The 20,021-nt window shown below is 54.7% G+C and overlaps 1 protein-coding gene across 2 annotated transcripts in view; it reads left to right on the plus strand.

Annotated features, from left to right (window-relative positions):
• PDGFRB (platelet derived growth factor receptor beta) overlaps window positions 347-20,021 on the plus strand; it is a 37,726-nt gene continuing 18,051 nt past the window's right edge. The window contains exons 1-6 of one of the 2 annotated variants that reach the window (XM_018050163.1): window positions 347-782; window positions 16,502-16,547; window positions 17,648-17,971; window positions 18,497-18,763; window positions 19,474-19,601; window positions 19,717-19,888. In XM_018050163.1, coding sequence (XP_017905652.1) covers window positions 16,508-16,547; window positions 17,648-17,971; window positions 18,497-18,763; window positions 19,474-19,601; window positions 19,717-19,888 — 931 coding nt within the window. In that variant the 5' untranslated portion in view covers window positions 347-782; window positions 16,502-16,507. Of the gene's footprint in view, window positions 783-5,902; window positions 5,928-16,501; window positions 16,548-17,647; window positions 17,972-18,496; window positions 18,764-19,473; window positions 19,602-19,716; window positions 19,889-20,021 lie in introns of those variants that run through there. The other variant, XM_018050162.1, reaches the window with a different exon arrangement.

Here is a 20,021-nt window from a genome sequence, read left to right on the forward strand (position 1 = left end):
ACCCCCAGGTGCCACGGCCAGGGGAGGCTACCCGAGACAGGCATCAGGCTAGTGGGCCAGGCCACTCTTTAATAAAAGTGACTCAGCGGCTGGCTGGCGTGGGCTGTGGAATTTCTAAACATCCCTTCACATCCTGAGTGAGCAGGCTACGGGAGGGAGCAAGCAGAGGGAAACGAGGAAGAAAAACAAGAAACTTGGGGGAAAAGAAAGAGGGAGGGGGAAACTAAAATTGAAAACAGACACACGCGTCCGCCCTCCCCGCCCCCAGCCCCCCTTCCCCCAGCTGGGCCAATCAGAGGCTGCTCTGCAGCCTTTCCCCCAAAGCAGAGGGGGTGGGGGCAGGGAAGCCCACAGTGGGGTGAGCTCCTGGGGCCGCCAGCAGCCCGCAGTCCCTGCCCGCCCTGTCTGGAGCCAGAGGGAAGGAGGGACTGGGAGGAGAGAGCCGGGCCCCTCTGACCAGCGCCACCAGGCAGCAGCCTGCGCTGAGCGACCCGGGCAGCCAGACCCAGGGCGGCCCCTCCTGGCAGCCCTTCTCCTCCACAAGGATGCTTTGGGAGTGAGGCCACTCCTCACCCCGTAGTCCTTCACTCCCTCCATTCTCCTGAGGCTCTGCAAGCCTACAACGCTCCTCACTGTCCTCCCGCTCTGCCACTGCCCCACTTCAGGTCCAGCAGAGTCCTTCTGATGACAAGGGAGAGTAGGCAGTGAGGAGGTCTTCCTGGAGGGGGTGACAGCCCAGAGCCCAGGACTTTGCCCACACTTCAGAAGGCATCAGCAGCAAGGTAAGCGCTGGGAAGAGGAGGGAACTCCAGCCTCTTGTCCTGTCCCCTTGTCCCAGACTGCGCCTTCTTGGGTAGGTCAAAAAATGGAAAATATTTTTAACAAAACCAGATGGGAAGAGGCAACGAGACTGTGGGTGACATCTGGGCTGGAGGAACCAGCTCTCTCCTGCTCAGGCTGCTTTTGGGGTGGGTGCCCCTTGCCCTCATCAAACAAATCCCAGGGGTTTCTGGCAGTGAGGGGGGAGGGGGGGCTTCCAAAGCAAAGCGCTGCCTGTAGGGGGCCGCGAGGAGAGCTGGAAGGAGTATGAGAGGGGAATTGGGAGATGGATCCGGAGATGTATCCATGTATCCGGCCGGATACATAGAAAGAGAGCCTAGCAGGGGACTGGGGACCTCAGACGCACAGCGTCTGTCCCTGGGCCCAAGCCTTGTCCCTAAGAATCTGCCTGGCTTTACGCCAGTCGGCCGCCAGGCAACCTCTCGGGATTTAAATGGATTTGCAAATTTTCCGGATTCCTAAGATGTCCTTCCAAACCCCCAGCGGCTGGGAAAGTGCGAAGGCGAGGGGGCAGAGGCAGGCCTGTCCTCACACAGGCTGGGCTGGGGGTCTGGGATTCAGCAGTCAGATCTGGGGGCCCTGCTGTGAAGAAGGGGGTTGGCTGTTGGGCCCTGTCCTCCTGTCACAGGCAGCTTCTCAGGCCTTCTCATCTTCCTCTTTCTCCGCGCCATCCTAAAACATGCATCTGATCACCGTTCCTTCCGTCAGTCTCCCCAGTAGAAGGTACCTATGGAAAGCCCAAACTCCTAACAGCGGCTGCCACTCATCAACACATTGCATGATGCTAGGACCATTTGGCAGAGAAGGCAATGGCACCCCACTCCAGCACTCTTGTCTGGAAAATCCCATGGACGGAGAAGCCTGGAAGGCTGCAGTCCATGGGGTTGCTGAGGGTCGGACACGACTGAGCGACTTCACTTTCACTTTTCACTTTCATGCATTGGAGAAGGAAATGGCAACCCACTCCAGTGTTCTTGCCTGGAGAATCCCAGGGACGGGGGATCCTGGTGGGCTGCCGTCTATGGGGTCGCAGAGTCAGACACGACTGAAGTGACTTAGCAGCAGCAGCAGCAGGACCATTCGGAGTGTTTTCTATGCTTGATTTCATGTGCGTTCACCATCAAATCCAAAGGAAAGGACTGATTTTATACCATATTTATGGGTGAGGAAACAGAGGGTCAAGACAGCCACACAGCTGGTAGGTGGCAGAGCTCAGGAGATAGTAAGTTCCCTGCCCATCACACCAGACTTGGGCTTTGTGTTCCTGCCAGTCAGATCCCAGTCTTCCCAGAGGAATTTTCATGCTCCTGCCGGTAGGCATGCCCTTCCTCCCTACTTTGCCTTTTCCTTTAAGGACCCTCCTATTCTACCTCCTCCAGGCAACCTTCCTTGGTTCCTCCGGTCTTCCAAGAGCTTGCCATGCCCGTCATCCTGGAGCCTTGTTGCTTGACCCTCTTTTTGTGTTCTGTTTACATATCAGAGATTGTTTGGATCCCAGGCTTCTCCATCCTGTGTTCTGACCCCAGGTCCCCTGGGAAGACAGTGGGACTGAGCAAATGTGGTTGTGAAGGGGAGGAGGGACCTACTGAAGACCTGTGTTCCCAAGGGTGAGCCCAGAACCCAGGCCTCTTATCTTCCTTCCTTTCTTCCTTATCACCCTCTGGGTGCCTTTCCAGAACCTTACATGGTCCTCCCGACATTTTTCTATGTCAAGGGGGGAGTGTTCCTGCCTCTGTGATCCCAAAGTACACAGAAGCCTCTAGTGAGGTCTTCTGAAGTCAGGTATCTTCCCTTGCCTCCAAGCATCAGGGCCTTGAATCCACAGCCCTTGGAAACATGCAGACTAGGTTGGTCACCATCCTGGAGTGCTAACTCTGTGCTGGAACCTCTCAGGCCTTATAATCCCCGTTGTAGGCCTTTAGAATCAGTATTATGATTACCCCTGTTTTGAAGACAAGGAAAACAAAGCTCAGAGAAGCTAAGTGACTTTCCCAGGGTCACACAGTTGGTAGAGTTGGTATGTAGGCTGAGGTCTGCCTGAAACCAAAGACTTAACCTCCTTGCTCCCAGGGAGGCTCTGGTCAGAGGAGAGAGTCTCCATTTTCCCACAGAGCCTGCTCCTGGGTCTAGCATCTTCTCCAGCAGAAAGTTTAGCTCCTGGGTCCACCCGGCCCTGACTTGGTCCTGAGTGAGGAGGGAGACCATCTGGTGAGCCCTCTCCCTTCAGTGGTGATCAGGCAGCCCTCCCTCCTCTGTGGGAAGAAGAGCTGAGACTTCTAATTGCCCACAGATGTGGGGCAGCGGAAAGCACCGTGGATTCAGAGTCAGGAGACCCAGCGCTTGTCCTGGCTCCACTCAAATCCTCTGTGTGGCCAACCTCAGGCCCCCACGTCCTCTTTTTTGCTGCGTCTGCATCTGGAAGGCAGTGGGCATGGTGGGTAAACAACACCAGTTTCCGGCATCTGATGACGCCCCCTTGGCTCTAGCTAACTGTGTGACCCTGGGCCAATGCTCTGCCTCTCCGGGCAACAGGCCCCTCCTCTATGAGCAGTAGGGTGGGACAGAGGATCTACAAGATAATAATATAGATAAGGCACTTAGCATGGTTCCTGCATCTCGTGCGGCTGGACCTAACGCCTAAGAGAGCAAAGAGAGCTCCTCTGCTCTCCCCGCCTCCTGTACAGGACGACATGGTTGTGACGTTGGTCTGCACATCGTGAAGGGCTGTAGCCATGGAAGGGAAGGGACCTGGGTGCCATGGCTGTGCTGAAGGCTCACTTTCATCCTCCAGGCGCACCCTGGCTCCGAGACCAGCTGCCTTCTGGGCTGAAGGAGAGAATTCTGGGCATTTTGCTCAGGTTGGGCTACTGAATGGTGAGAGGGAGAAAGGAATGAGAGGGCCCCAGGCGCTGCTGAAACACCCCCATGCCCTATTTCTGGCAGATGGTTCAGAAGCCACAGCCAGTGGACCCTTGGAAGGGGGAGATCTTCCCCGCTATTTTCCACATCTCCTCCGCCCCCACCTGCCCATTGGCCATGTCTTCCCAGCATCAGAGCTTGAAACACCTCAACTGGGAAGCCATGTATGAGAGAGGACAGAACTGGGAGCCGCCTTCTCTAAGCACTTCATTGTACTTTTTACATCCATTACCATCACGGTCATGGTTATATTCCTCAGCACTTAGAACAGGCCTGGCCTTCAGTGACTGCTTAATAAATATTTGCGGAACTAATTTAATCATCGCAAACTACCTCAAGGAGTGGACATAAACTCTCCATTTTATACAAAAAGAAATGCCCAGAGAGGTTAAGAGGTTAAGTCAGTTGCTCTAAGTCCCACAGCTAGGATATGATGGAGTTGGGACTTAAACCTGGTGTTTTTGACTCCAGAGTCCATGACTGAGAGACTGGGTGGGGCCTGGGCTTTAGCTGTGGGGGCCCCTCAGAGCTCTAAAGGTGGTCATCAGACCCTGGAACCCATCCTGTATGACTGTGGGTGAGTCAGTCCCTCTCTGGGCCTCAGTTTTCCCATCAGTAAAATAAGGATTTTTGAACGAGATGATCTCTGAGTTCCTTCCAGCCGTAAAACAATTCCAGGATTCCAAGCCGCGCCAGCCCAGATTGGCAGCCACACAAGCCCTGTTGTGTACTCAGGGATCATGCATATTTAACTTCACAATGAAAGGGTTTTTTCTTACCCCTTTTCTGCACGTTACAGAAAGCGGTCAGGATCGATGACCACTAATGGAAAATGGTGCCCTATGATCAAGAGGAAGAACTTTCTGACAATCAGAGCCACCTGGAAATGCACTCTGTTTCTTGGGGGAGCTCTGAGTGTGTGTTTCCCCAGCAGCCACAGGCCCATTTTTCTTGGATACTGAGGAGGGAGGGTCAGGAGGACTGCCTGTGAAGGGGTGTGTGTGGATGCTGTGACCCTTTGCTGATTTTTGAACTTCATGTGCTCTGATTTCAAAGCAAGGCTTTGGCCTATGGTAGATGGACAAATGGTGGGGTCCAGAGGCAAGGGAATGGATGCAGAGACCCACCTCTAATGGGAGGAGTGTGGAATTCACATACTGTTGCTCCCAGTGTAGAAGCCAAATCTAAGCCCCTCCGAAGACTTCAGGCCCAGAACCCTGAGGCCAAAGAGCTTCCTGAACCCCCAGGCCATGGCCCCAGGACCCCTCTTCCTAACCCCAGCCAAGTGCAGGAGGTTGAAAATCAAAGTGCATCGTTTTAGCTGCGTTAGCACCCTCTCTTCTCCTCGCTTCAGATCAGAGCTCTTTAATGTCTCAAGTGCACAAAACCTTTCATCTGCCAGAGGTACCAGCTTCTCTGCCCTGTGATGAAAAGGGTTGTCACTTGGGAGGTGGGGGCAGCAGGGCCAGGGGGTCAGACAGTTCCTGAAGGTCAGAGATGAAAAGGACTATGGGGATCACTGTGCTCAACTTCCTTATTGTATGCAGGGGACACTGAGGTCCAGAGAAGAGCAGACTGTGCTCAGCCATAGCACTGAGCCCAGGACCCAGCCTGCTGGCCTGGACTTTCCTCTGTGCCAGCGCACGTGTTGGATCTTCTCCGCCCGTCTCTGTGGCCCAGGGCTCAGGCTCCAGCTCTCACTAGGTTGAGGCCACAGGGCAGAGTTTGGGCTAGAATGGAGCAACACCACCCCAGTGAGGGATGCGAGCCCCTCTGGGTAGTGCTGTGGACCATGGAGCCTTTGATTATATCACTTCTCCATCCCGGCCACAATTTCCTTTTGTGTAAAACGAGGGGGCAAGGGCACAGTTCAGTGACCCCAAAGGCCGCATCCAGCCCCATCCTTAGCCCCTGAGAGCTCCTGCCAGGCTCTGTGTGGCTGTGTCACATTTCACTGCTGTCTTGGCTGCCTTCTGTCTTGGAAGGGGAGCCGTAAGGGCTGTGACACCTCCTTTTCCTCCTCTTTTAGCTTCTCTACTCCTGAAGCTGAGCCTAAGTGGTGGATAGTGGGAGGCGGTTCCAGCATCAGCCCCAGAGGGAAGGGCTCAGGTTTACAAACCTGTCACGGAAGCCCAGGCTTCTCCTAGCCCAGGGCTTTGGGCATGAAGGTAAAAGCTCAGGGGTGACTCAGTGGACTGTGGGCTATTCCTCTCTTACCTATATTTCTGTTCTTATCATAATGATCTTATCTTATTATGTTCTTATCAGGCTGGGGCCTTTCTGTTGAATGCACAGTAAATGGGGAGGGATGTGGGAGGGGGGTTCATGTTTGGGAACGCATGTAAGAATTAAAGATTTTAAAATTAAAAAAAAAAAAAAGAATGCACAGTAAAAGTGATAAGTACACGGAGAGATGGATAAACAGGTTGGTGGATGGATGGATGGACGAACAGACGAATAGATGGCTCCCCTTTAGTCCAGGAAGCAGGGATGACTTCATAAGCTTTCAACATGTGCAGGCACAAAGGACTTCATGCTTAGAAGGGCCTTGCCTTCAAATGCTTAATAGTATTTTTTAACAAGGGTCCCAACATTTGCATTTTGCCCTCAGCCCAGCAAATTATATGGTTGGTCTTGCCAGGGAATTCAGGCTGGGTTTGAGACGGCTTCATCCTCAAAGCTGGTCTCGCTGCCTCTACTGTCCCCATCCTAATCCACACCCTCCCACAAAATGCCAGGCTCCTCCTGTCACCCCCTCTTGTGGAGGCCTCCCCATAAGTGCTTAGAGTTGCCCTGTTGTCACCCTAGGCAGCAGCCAGCCCCCCACCCTCACTGTCAATACCCTGACAAGTTGGCTCCCCAGTGCCTCCAGGGCAGAGCCCAAGTCCTTACTCAGCACCCTAGTCTTCCCAAAGTGACCCCTGCCTTCCTTCTCTGCCCATCACCTGCCTCTTTGATGAAAAGCCCCAGTTTCCAGCCTCACAGTTCTTTGTTTGCCATCACCCGATGCCTCACGATCTCCCACTTCCTTAACTGCTCATACAGAGCTTCTGTGGAATAGCCTTCCCTGGAGTCATCCCCCAGAGAGCCCAACTCACAGCTACTCCTCCCCCTCAGACCATCCTGTAATCATAACAGTTACCACTGACTGAGGACCTGTCATATGTCAGGAGCCTTTCATCATCTCTACCCCTCATAGCAATGGAAAAGGGTGTCTCTTTTGCTGTTTTCCAGGAAAATGGGACTCAGGGAAGTTAAACTCAGAGAAGTCGCATGGTTATGAGGCAGTGGATTAAGTGGCTGGGATTGCTGCTTCTGGCCTGGCTGAGCCCCTCTGGGTGCTTTCAGAGGCATCAGGCCCTGCCCCCTGGCATCAGAGTCCCATATGTCTGTTCAGCCCCCTCATCACCCTGAACCATCACCTCCCTAGATAGAAAGGGTCACCATTGCCTGCTATCCCAGTTTCCCAGCCCAGGCAGTCCCGAGTCATTACAGGGCAGCTGAGGACCAGAGAGCTAACCTTCCACAGCCATCTGAGCTCATGCTGAGTAAGCATCAATTGTGCACCTGTGTGCATGCTAAGTCACTTCAGTTGTGTCCCACTCTGTGACCCTGTGGACCATAGCCCGCCAGGCTCCTCTGTCCATGGGATTCTCCAGCAAGAATGCCAGAGTGGGTTGCCATGCCCTCCTCCAGGGATCGAACCCGTATCTCTTATGTCTCCTGCATTGACAGGCGGGTCCTTTACCACTAGTGCCACCTGGGAAACCCATATTGGGCACCTACTGTAAGCCTAATCCTATATGAGGAACTTGAAGATATCCCCCAGATTGTTAGGTGGGCTTTCTCATTTGTGAAAAGTTGAACTAAGGGACTAAGACAAAGAGCAGGTTGGCAGACAGTGGACTGGGAGTCATTAGCCTTGGGTTTTGGTCCTGGAGGAGGGGACCCCACCCCTGCCCAAGCTGAGCCTGCTGACACCCCCAGTAACAACAGCAGCGACCCTTCCTGGCTTTCTCACCACCCCATTTCCCACACGGACCCCTTTGCTGACAAGCCTAGCCTAGCTGGGTCTCGAGGCCAAGTGAGTGAATGAGTGAGTGACTTATTCTCCGTGAGTGAATGAAGAAGAGTCACGTGGCCACTGACTTGGCCGAGGGCTGTGCGCCAGGCCCTGCTCTGTGCATTTTACTTGTATTAACTCGTTCAAAGGCCTTGACAACTTGATGACGAGCCCAGACTTTGAGAGAGGAGACCCGAGGCACAGGGAGGCTGAGTAACAGTGAGTGGGAGACTCAAGGTGAGCTCCTGGAGGAAGGGGTGAGAGAACAGATGTGGAGAAAATAAGGGGACTAAGACGTGGGAGTTTTCTCCCTTCTGGCTCTGCCGCGCAAGAGGGCTATGAGGGGAATCTCAATGCTCTGTAATTGGCATCAGTTAATGGCAGATTCTTGTTAGCTAGCTGCCCCACCCGACGTGCAGACTCTGGGCTGCTGGGGGAAGGCCGCGTGCTGGTGGGTCAGTCCACACGGCCGAGGCCCGCCTGCCCCCTGCCCACTTGGCTCTGAGAACCCATTCTCTGTGCGGCCCCCACCCCAGCCCGGGGCTGATCCCGGGCTGGCAGCAGCCAGGGGAACAGAAGGTTTGCTTGTCTGCGCCTGCCGCACCCCCCTCCCCAGTCTGAGCCCGGGACCCCTCTCGGGGGCTCCTTTGGCTGCCAGGGCCTGGCGCTCTCTGTTGCCATGGCACCGGCCGGAGATGAGGCTCTGGGGGGCGGTGGGGGTGGGGTTGCAGGGAGGACAGCCGAAGGATGGTGGAGGCCTAGAACTCTGCAGCTGCAGGGGCCCCTGGGCCCTCTGAACAGTGGAAAGGGGGTACTGGGGCCCCAGCAGGGGTAAGTCTGGACCCTGACTGCAGCATAGCATTGCACCTAGCCCGATTGCCAGGATGCTCTGTCTGAGGCCTTTGGGACAGGGCTTGTGGTAGACCAGAGCCCTGCTGTCCTCAGCAAAGACTCCTCTCCTCAGTGTAGATGCTGACCCCCAGGTTCTGCAGTGATGTCCCAGAAAGGTTCTGAGATCCCGCCTTGCTTAACTTCCAAATTCCTGGGTGAGCTGGAGTAGATCCCCTGCTCAGGACTCTGACCTCTGAGGACCCTAAATACCTGAGAGAGTTTGACCCCGTTAGGGTGAACCCATGTGGTCATGCTTCTCTGGGAACAAACCTGTTTCTGGGTAGAAGCTAGGCAGTCCAATGTAGCAGTTAAGAATACATGTTTGGAGTCAGTCAGATGGGCCTGAGTTTGACTCTCAGCTTATCATTGGCTTTTATTAATTTGCTGTGTGTCCTTGAGCAAGTTGCCACACCTCTCTGAGACTTAGTTTTTTTCCTCTATGAATAGGAATAATGATTGTACTCTTCTCACAGGATTGTTGTGAGGATGAAACCAAATTCCCAGGTCATGTCATTTAGCAGAGTGCTTGGCTCTGAATTAGTAAGGGCTTTTGTTTGTTTCCACATTGTGGAGCATCAGAAAAATGAACGGGAAAAGAGATGCCCTGCTTGTGGGGACAGGGGGTCATTGACGGTGGCAAATGGAAGCAGGACTAAAGGGCAGGGGATATAAAGAGACAGACGGAGCACACGTAATAAGTTTCCAAACAGCCTGACCCCTGAGGAACCTGAGCTGTTCAGAGTGGAATGGGCCACGGTGAGGTGGCGAGATCCCTATCATGGGAGGTGTGCAGTTGGGAGGCTCGACAGTTGCAGAGAGGCTGGAGGGGAGGTGAGGTAGGAGGGCTTATAGCCCATCTCACACCTAAGAATATAGAGTTCTGTGAAAAATGATGTGACTGCCTCTTTGTTCCACCAACTTCAGTTTCACCCAGCTAAAGAGGGGAGAGGTTAGAAAACAGAGGGTGAACAAACAAGCCTGATGACTCCTTTATTGAACTCATACTGTGTGTTAGGCACAAGCTTGACGTCTTTGCCTCCTGCCTTAGAAAGGCTGTCCCACGGGTGTTGAGCCTGTGTGCTCTGGGATCAGTCCACCAGAGATCGAGCACGGGCTCTACCACTGGTGAACTCTGTGACCTTGGGCAACGATTTGCCCTCTCTGTTCCTTGTTCTCCTTATCTATAAAATGCAGATGCAACACCAGTGTCATGGATTGTTCTGAGACCATTCACATTAAGGGCCTGGCCCATGCATTGGGTGATAAGAACTAAATCACAGTTAGCTATTCTTATTTTCAAGGTCTTCTAAGTCCTTGTTCCTTTTTGAGGGGGGCATTGAGGCCCAGCTGGGATCCAGAGGACTCTAGTCCAGGGATCCACTGGGCCTGGGCAGAGCCAGGCCACAATGGCCCAGGGGGTGGCCGTGGGGACGAGCAGGGAGGCCAGTGAGGCGCCGGAGGAGGCAGGAAGCGTTTGCTTGGCGGGCGGGTGGACAAGGGTATGTGGCAGGCCTCCCTCCCTCTCTGACCTCCTTCTCAGACCAGTTCCCAGCCTGTGTGGGGACCCAGACCCCCTCCCCTGGGCCCCCAGTGGCCGCAAGGCACACACTGAGCGCTTTCCCACGAACTGTTCCAAGTAACTAAGGCTGCTCCCCCTACCTCCAAGCGCCTGCTGCTACTCTGCGGCGGGTGAGGGGTGTGTGGCAGGAGAAGGGGCTCGGACTGGGAAGGATCAGTCCATGTTTTATCAGCCTGGCTCCAATCCAGACAGATGTTTCGTTTTATTGTGAACTTCCAGAAAAGAGGTCATTTCTTTCCACTGTGTCCCTGGGGAGGCCTCCTGGGGAGCGAAGAACAGAGTGAGTGACAAGAGCGTGGGGGCCTTGCTTGGGCCCCCAGGGAGCTGGAAGGACAGCATCCTGCCCCTTCTGTGGTGATGGACTGTCTGTCAGCAGGGCAGGGCGTGAAGGTTCTTACAGGCTGGGCTAAGAAGCCAGCTTTTATGTAGAGGGGATGGAGAGCTGTGGAGGCATCAGGGAAGGACATGGTTGGGTGGGGATTTCAGGAAGGTTCCTCTGGTCAGGGGATGAGGACAGACAGGAAGGCTTAGACTAGAGGCGGTATGGGAGCATGTGGTACCAAGGCGTAGCCAGAGGTCACCAAGCTTGTGCTGGAGAGGGTGGGGTAGGGCCATCAGAGTGATGTTCCATGGAACTGGCACTGTTCTTTCACCCCACGTGGACTTCCAGAACAGCTGGATCCCATTCTAGGCCCCAACTTAGCTGATTTCTGCTGCTTTGTTTGGAGGACCTCATAGATACCTGGAAAACAGAAAGGTCCTCTGGGTCTAGAAGCAGCATGGCAGAGAACTGGGCCTGGGTGATTGTGTGGCATCACTGTGTGGCTCAGGTCAGGCTGCTCACCCTCTCTGGTCTCCACATGATCCTGAAGTTTGTGGGGAGGTTCAGTGTGTAGGGTGGAACGCTGACCTTCAGCAGCAGAAGGGGCGTTGGACTGAGAGGGGCAGGTGAAAGCTCCACAACCTCTGCTCAGTTCTAGCTTTCTGACCCCTGCCCATGACTATCTCCCAGCCCAGCGGACCCTGCTCTCCTTCCTGGCTACCCATGCTTCCAGATGGCACCTACAGCTCAGCCCACTTGGGGTGAGCCCACAGAGCCACACCCTCTGCCATCACTCCCATACTCCCCCAACTGCTGGAGGGAGGACTCAGGCTTTGGCTCCAGATCCCTCTTGCCCCCACACACTCCCAGGCCTGGAGCTGGCTGCCTTCTTTGAGCTGAGTCATGACATCCTGGCCAGGGCCCCTCCCCACCACCCCACCCCCATCCCAGCATTTCAACTCAGCACGGCTACTTCCAGAGCAGGGTCCCGAGAGTCACCCATGTCAGCCCCAGCAGTGTTCTCAGGACAGCCCTGCCCACCCCATGTACAGATGGGGAAACTGAGGCTCAGAGAAGAGCAGGACTGTACAAGCAGGTGACAGAGCTGGGCTAGGACCCATATCCCCTCCTCTCAGCTGGGGATCTGCCCCTGAAGTTTGTGTCTGGGGCTGTGAAGTGGCCGTGGTGTATAGGAGGGAGGACCAGACCACCAGGCAGGAGACTGGAGTCTGCATCCCACTTCTGACAGCAACTTAGCAAGTCGCCTCCTCTGAGTCTGGTTCTAATCCCTGTCTGGCTGGGACAAGGCCGGGAAAGGGATATAAAGGTCTGTGTGTGGTGGGCGGGGGCAATATCCTGTCAGGAGGGAGTGGATAGCAACTGTTGTTCAAACCCTGGGCCTTGAACCACCAGCCTCACATCAAAGCCAGGGCTGGAGGCAGGGGCTGCCCAGTCAGTTGAACTACAGTGCCCCATTGGCCCACTGAACCTGGCCTGCTAGGTCAAAACCCTGACACTGGTCCCTGTCCTTCTCCAAGCCTCAGTTTTCCCATCTGCACAGGGATGCACAGGAAGAGGGTTGGATCAGATAGATGGTCCCTGAGGGCCTCAGAGCTCTGACATTCCAAGACTCTAACCCCATGACCCTAAGGCCAGGCCTCCCCCTCCCTCTGGCATCTTGTTTATTCAGAGCATCCCTGGCCCGAGACTGCAGGCCTCAAGCACCCCTCCTCTGTGAAGCAGGGCTTCCTCCCATCCCCATCTCACTTGATCCTTGCCTCCAGACTGAGTGTCCCCCTGTCCCTTCAGGTACCCACATCCCCTCCAAATCCTAAAACCAGCTCAGGGCCAGCTCCCTCTCCTTCTGTTCTGCCTCATCCTCATCTCAGAAAAAGATATTGTGCCTCCAACACAGACACATTCCTGCCCCCTAAGTACTCCAAGCCAGAAATAGGAGTGGGGCTCATTTAGGATACCTCTTTCTCCAGCCCCTCTGCATCCAGTCACCACGTCCTGTCATTCTGGGCTGGATAAGTCTCAGTCCTGTCTGTTTCTATCAGTCCCTGCAGACATGGGAACAGCCAAACCCAGTAAACACAGTAGTGGTGGCAGAGCCTTCTGCCTTGGCTCAATCTCTGCTCTGTGCTCTTAGGCAAGTAAATAAGCACTCCCTGCCTCAGTTTCCCCATCTAAAACAGAGTGATCCTTGTATCTGTCTACCTCATAGTGTTGTCTGAGGAGCAAGTGAGTCAGTCTATGTCAAGTGCTCAGGATAGTACCTGGCGCAGTAAGTGCACAGCGCACGTTGACTTGTGGCTTGTCTGTGCCCACACGTGCCTGTGTGTTCAGGTGAGTTTGGGGTCCCATGGGCACATGCTCTATGCGTGTTGTATGTGTATAGCTTTGCTTGTGCTAAGTACACGTGTGATTTAGCCTGCATGTGTGCACCTCACATGGGCACGTGGGAGAGCCCCGAGGTGGTGATGCAGGCGCAGTGGAGCCGCATGCCTGCATGTGTGGGTGTGCGCATGTCTGGTGCCGGCGTGCGGGCTGGGCACACACAGTGCCCGCTGCACACGGGTGTGTTTCAGAGCAGTGTGTGAGTGAGCGCGGAGGCAGCAGCCTGTGCCGTGTGCACGTGCTCTCCGTGTGTGAGCCTCCCCCACTGGCAGCCGTGCAGGCCCCCCTCCCCAGCCTGCCTGTGTCGTGGGAGCCTTGGGACCCCGAGGGAGGGAAGCTGCTGCTAGCGGATGTGGCCAAGATGGACTGGATTTATTTAGATTAAGGCGGTGGGAAAGGAGTGGAGGCTTGTATGAGCAAGGCTGAGGCTCTTAGGAGGAATCCTCAAGCACACTTTTTCCTCTGGACTTGAGGTCATACCCTGGACTGAGGGGGTACCTCTGACTCACTGTGAGGAGCTGGGCAATTATCCCATCTCTGGGTGGATCTCTGTACCCCCAACTGAGCCAAAATAGGAAGAATCATGAGAGCGTCCCACACAGCACTCACCTCACAAACAAAGGGGAGATCCCTGAGAGTCCCCTCCCTCTCTGCTCCAAGGGCCTTCTGAGGCAGGAGAGTGTGGTAGGAAGGGGTCCCTCCTCCCTATGACACCCACTTTGTCCCGGGCGGCTCCTCCCTTGAAAGCAGTCCTGCCACTGAAGAAGAGAAGTGGCCACAGGCAAGCCCTCTTCCCCTGTATCAGCCACTTGGGCCTTTCTGGGGTTGGCTGGAGACATACAACCTCTGGGAAGCACAGAAGTCTATAGGCATTGGGTAGACACCTGGAGGTGTCAAGAGTCATCCAAGATGGCCCAGGAGGTTGGGTCCCAGTCCCCAGTCCGGTTCTTCCCCATCCACCAGCTTGTTGCCCATGCCACACCTCCCCTGTCACCTCCAGGGGCCCATATTACGTGTTTATCTGTCTGGAAGTCACCTGAAAAACAGAAGCCCAGAGAGGGAAAGACTCTGTCAAAGTACACACAGCAAATCTGGGACCAGACGGTTAGGGAATTGAATCCATGGAACGAAAATGGGTTATGGATGCTCATTTTGCTCCAGCCTCAGGAATGTTGCCTTTCCTCTCATCAACAACCCCATGTCCCCAGGCCACCCTGGCAGGAATAATAGTGACTAGAACCTTCTCTCTGGCAGTGTTAGAGCAAGGCTGGCTCTCTGAGATGATCCATCCAAACCTATCCCTGTATGGAAGGGGAAACAGACTGCCAGAAAGGGCTGGAGACTCAGTCTCATGGTAGGTCTGAAGTCCCATGTGAAATGCTCATTTCATGGAGGGAGAAGCCAGTTCAAGATCCCTGGTTATTTATACTCTCGCTAAGGTGTCTCCACTCTCCCTGAGCTCCTTTGCCCATCCCATCCTTCCTCTGCAGCCTGATTCTGCCTTTTGGATGTGTCTGGGCCGTGACTGTCTGTTCAAGAAGGCCCCTCCCAGCTCAGAGCCTCCGGGACTCTAATACCCCTGAGCCCCAGGTTTAGCAGAGAGGAGCCAGGGTCAGGGGCTGCTCACCCAGGGGCCTAGCACACAGCCTTCCAGAGCCAGGCCAGTCCTAGTTGTCATGACCTCCCATCTCCAGGCAAGCTGACCAAATTCCTCCTTTAGAATAATAAACAGTGTGGCCAGCCAGGGAGGTGGGGAGGGGCTGGGCAAGGAGGCTGAAATGACCCCTTCCCCCAGCCTCCACTGCTAATGATTTTCTTTGGCTGAGATCTCTAGCAGGAAGGGGGGATCCAGAGAGGCACCCACTAAGGGGCAGATAGGCCTCTGTGGGGGCTGCTGGCTCCACTGTGGCGCTGCTTCGTCCTGCCGGAAGAGGTCTGGCAACCAGCTGGAGGGCTGCAGCAGGAGGGGTGGGCGGGGGGCACTGGGGATGCAGCCTCAGCATGGCTGGGCTTTGAGTCTAAAGCATTTGTGAGAGGGGAGGGGGCTTTCAGGCAGGCTGGTCTGAAGGGACGGGGAGAAAGAGGAAGAGGAGAGCAGATTTATTCATGGAGTTCTTAGGGTGCTGAGCAGAGAGCTGAGACCAGCGGTCCCCAGTCCAGGCCCTTGCCTGTGTCCCATGGTGAATGTGTAAACACAGCCCTGCAAGTGAGCCACTTGCCATCATCCTTTTTTTTTTTGAGAGCTGAAGACAGAGGCCACTGAAATGTGATGGTGCAGGAGGTAACCCTGCTGGGGCTCAAAGTCAGATCCTAGCCCTGGATTGCAAACTAAAAGGGATGAGATGAGGGTGGAGTGGGAGCAATCTGGCATGGGCTTAGGAGCCAGGCCAGGCTGGGCAGCCACTCAGGGAACGCACCAGGCCTTCTTGTCTCCTTATCACCTGGTCTCTCCCACATTTCTTGCCCTAGGACCCCCACCCACTCCTGGCCTCCTTCCTGTCGATACTGCGGTCAGAACTTTGCAAACCTGGGTATTGCTGGTTATTTTGGATCCTCGGATGGGGCTGCCAAGGGCAGGGAGAGGGTGAAGACCCATGTAGTCCGATCTGTCTCCCTCTGTGTCCCTGCTTCTCTTTCTGCCTCCATCACTGGGTGATTCCTGTCTGTATCTCTGAGTCTTTGTCTTTCTACCCCTATCGTTCCAGTCACTTTGTCTCTCTCCAAAACAAGCTCTGCCATGTAACCCTGGGCAAACTTCTTCCCCTCTTAAAGCCTCAGTTTCCCCATCTGAACACTGAAGGTAGGGGTGAGGGGTCTTGGATTCAGTAGTTTGCAAGGATGCCGTGCTGTGTGGCGAGGCCTCCTCTGGGTCCAGCCCTTGGCCCCTCCCCCTGGGCCTCCCTGTGCAGCTTGGGGCTGAGTTAAGGGGGCCAGGCATGGGGGATGCCCCCCCACATTCCACAGCCCCTCTCCCCCGCTTCCCTTCCCATAGCCGCCTCCATTTCCTGTTGTGCTTGTGCAACTGTGGGAGTTCTTTGGGTTCTGGCTTACCCCCGCCCTCTCCCTCAGGCCTTTCATCACACTTTCCTAAATATTTGTCCTGGCAGATAAGAGCCTGGTATTGGAACTGTCACCGGGAGGACAGGCTGTTAGAGCCGGTGGGCCCCTGAACACTATCCAGGCCGAGACCCCACCCCCACCATACGTACCCAAGGAGAAGTGGGGGGTTCAGTCAAGGCCATCAGAGAAGTAGAGGCAGAGTCAAAGCAAGGTCCAGGCACCCCAAGACTTGGCCCAATTCAGGGGAAGGAGCCCCTTGGGCATGAGTGCCCTCTTGGTGTGGGGTATGGGTAGTCTTTGACTTTAGCCTGATGGATCCAGGGGCTGGGTGGCTCAAGCTGGGTCTTACTCTACAGGACCAGGGCAGAGATGGGCTGTGGCACTGCCTCTGGCTACTCTGAGCCCTGACTCTTATGTAACTTTGCAGGATACCATGCGGCTTCCGAGCGCCCTGCGAGCTGCTGTCCTCAAAGGTAGGTAGGCTTGGGCAGGGATAGAGGGCCCTGGGGAACCTCTAGGTAGGACCCTGAAGCTGGCAGGGTGGTTTATGCTAGCACCAGGACCTGGGAGCCGAGGGACGCTGCTCTGCTCTTGAGCTTTGGTTCCCTGCCTTTCTAGTGGGTCTCAGTGGAGGCCTCCTTCCACTGTCCACCCCTCAGCTCAGAAACTTCAGTGGACCTCTGCCTGTTCAGAGCCATCAGCTCAAATCCTTGGTTTGGGCCTCCATACCACATGTCCCCTCACCAACTGTCCCCACCCTCTTCCCTAACAGTCACTCTGGTCTCCCATCTCTTATCAGCACTTACTGATATCAGTCTGGCCAGTCTGGTTCTGGTGAGGGACTCCCCTCCTATTCATGGACCCCTCATTGGCTGTGAGCTCCCAAGTCTGGGTGGGCTTTTTCAAGCAATCAATGCTGACCAGGCAATCAGTGACCAACCAAAGGTTCACCCAAGGATGACTGACCCACTGGCTGAGCACCCATCCATCTAAACAGGTGCTTATTTTCACCTCCAGGGTTTTCAGCTGCTGAGGCTGGGCGCAAGGCCTACAGCATCCTTCCCCAGGGCATCAGCAGGCAGAGAGAAAACCAATCACTCGACATCCCCAGCACCCTTCAGCCTCCAGGGACCTCAGTCTCTTTCCTGACCTGACCTGGCCCACTCTGGACTATGTTGGCCACCACCTCCCTAAGCAGGGCCATCTCTGGGCTTTGGGTACAACCTGGGCAGCTGGGGCAGCTGCAGGGAAGAGGCTCAGAAAGTGACCTGGGAAGTAATGCAGGAACTGCGGGCCTGGGAATTGCTTCCCAAGGATTTCCTGATGTCTTTGAGAGAACATGCCTGCAGCCTGAATGCCGCACTGCAAAAGGACTGCATGGCTGGGGGTCTCTAGGCACTGAGAGCAAGAGGCCAGGAGTCCCTGGGGACTAGACCCTGAGCAGGCAGGTCTCGGAGCCAGGGGTTCCAGTCTCTGTTTTCTGTGGATTAGGGAGGTGTGCTCCTCACGGTCAGCTGTGGAAAGAGGTGCTATTGCTCTTGTGCCCTGACGTCTGATGCCTCCTCTCCCAAAGGCCAGGTGCTATTGCTGCTCCTGCTGTTTCTGCTGGGACCACGGGCCTCTGGGGGCCTGGTCATCATACCCCCGGGGCCAGAACTTGTCCTCAACCTCTCCAGCACATTTGTTCTGACCTGCTCGGGCCCAGCTCCAGTGGTGTGGGAACGGATGTCCCAGAAACCCCCACAGGAAATGACCGAGACCCCGGACGGCACATTCTCCAGCGTGCTGACACTGGTCAACGTCACTGGACTAGACACAGGAGAATACTTCTGTGGCTACAAAGGCTCCCATGGGCTGGAGGCCAGTGAGCGAAAACGGCTCTACATCTTTGTGCCAGGTGAGGACCCCTGGCCAGTGCACTACTCCTCTACTGCCCTTCTCAGCTGCAGGCATCGGAGGAGCTGAGAGAGCGCTTTACTGAGATGGTGAAACACAGCCATCTCAGAAACGCAGATGAATCAGGGAATCCAGCCTGGCTCAGTCCAGGAGTATGTCCACTCCCACCCCTGGTTCTGGATGTTTGTCTGCTGTCTGCCAGCCCACCCCATTCCTGGTTCCCAAGAATGCTGCATTCTCAGCTGGTTCCAATGTGTACCCCCTTGGCCTCCACATCCCATCTTCCCCATTTGCCAAGCTCCAGGTCACCAGCTGTCCTTCAGCTTGTGACTTACCTTCTTTCTCAGACTGATGCTGTCCATATCAAATGCTAAGGCTAGAAGGGACCTCTGAGAGCATGCTTCTTCTGTAGAAGGTAGACTGAGGGGCAGAGAGGGAAGAGACTTGTTCAAGGTGACAGAGCAAATCAGGGAAGAGCCAGAAACCCAGCTCCTCTGACTCACATTCTTGGCCCTGCCTCTGGCAGATCCTTCTGTGGGCTTCCTCCCTGTCGACCCTGAGGAGCTATTCATCTTTCTCACGGAAATAACTGAGACCACAATTCCATGCCGAGTGACGGATCCGAGGCTGGTGGTGATGCTGCATGAGAAGAAGGTGGATGTCCCTCTGCCCATAGCCTATGACCCTCAACGTGGCTTCTCTGGTACCTTTGAGGACAAGACCTACATCTGCAAAACCACCATCGGGGACAGGGAGGTGGATTCCGACGCCTACCATGTCTACAGCCTCCAGGGTGAGCCCCCTTTCTGGCCTGGTGCTCAGCCAAGGCAAGTCTGACCCTCCACAGAGGGAAAGACCTTTTCAGATTATCAAGTGTGCAATTCCATTTTCACTGGATTCTCACTACAGCTATGGAAGGCAGGTATGTTACCCTATTTTACAGATGAGAAAACTGAGGCTCAGAAAGAGGATAAAGTATGCTGAAGGTCATGGGAAGCATTAGTGGTGGAGCTGGGCTGTATATACTGTGGTAGGCAAAGGCATAGGCTTTCAACCAGTGGGATTTGAATCTCAGCTCTGCCACTTCCCATCTGAGTGACTTCACACAAGCAAATAATCTCTCAAAGTCGGCTTCTTCCTCTGTAAAATAGGGATAATACAGACCATTTATCTAGGGGGATTATTGTGAAGATTAAATAAATGATAGAGAGTACCTGGTTGTGCTCAGTAAGTTTCTTTTGTACTTAGGTGCCCAGAGAGTACTTTGATTTCAAAACATTTTAGAATGCCAGTTTCATGAGGACAGGAATTTTGTCTGTTGTATTTCCTGCTAAAGCCCTAGTGCCTAGAATAGTACTTGGCATATAGTAGGTATTTAATAAATATTTGTTGAAAGAATGAATCTTCCACACACCAGTCATGCCCTCCCTCTGTGGACCCTGTCCCCATCCCTAAGCTGATGTTTGTGACTTCCTCAGCCCTAAGCCACTCTCTTTCCACCAGTGTCATCCATCAATGTCTCAGTGAATGCAGTGCAGACTGTGGTCCGCCAAGGGGAGAATATCACCATCATGTGCATTGTGACCGGGAATGAGGTGGTCAACTTCGAGTGGACATACCCACGCATGGAGGTAATGCCAGGCCACAAGTTAGAGGAAGGGTCAGGCAGGGATGGATATTTCAGCTTATAGCCTGACTTCCTAGACCTTTTCTGATGCGGGGTGCTTGCCCCAACTGTCCCTACAGAGTGGGCGCCTGGTGGAGCCAGTGACTGACTTCCTCTTTGAAATGCCCCACATACGTTCTATCCTGCACATCCCCAGTGCTGAGCTGGGAGACTCAGGGACCTACATCTGCAATGTGTCAGAAAGTGTGAGCGACCATCGTGATGAAAAGGCTATCAATGTCACCGTGGTCGGTGAGTGACTTGAGCTTATCCCCAGCCTTCATTCTGAACTGGACCCAGACCTTGTCACAGCCCTGGGGGTACTGTCAGCCATGTTCTAATCCAGCTCAAGCCTCAGTGCCAACCAAAGCCCCATTTCCAGGAT

This window comes from Capra hircus, chromosome 7 (genome assembly GCF_001704415.2).
Source record: "Capra hircus breed San Clemente chromosome 7, ASM170441v1, whole genome shotgun sequence".
Taxonomy (NCBI): Eukaryota; Metazoa; Chordata; class Mammalia; order Artiodactyla; family Bovidae; genus Capra; species Capra hircus.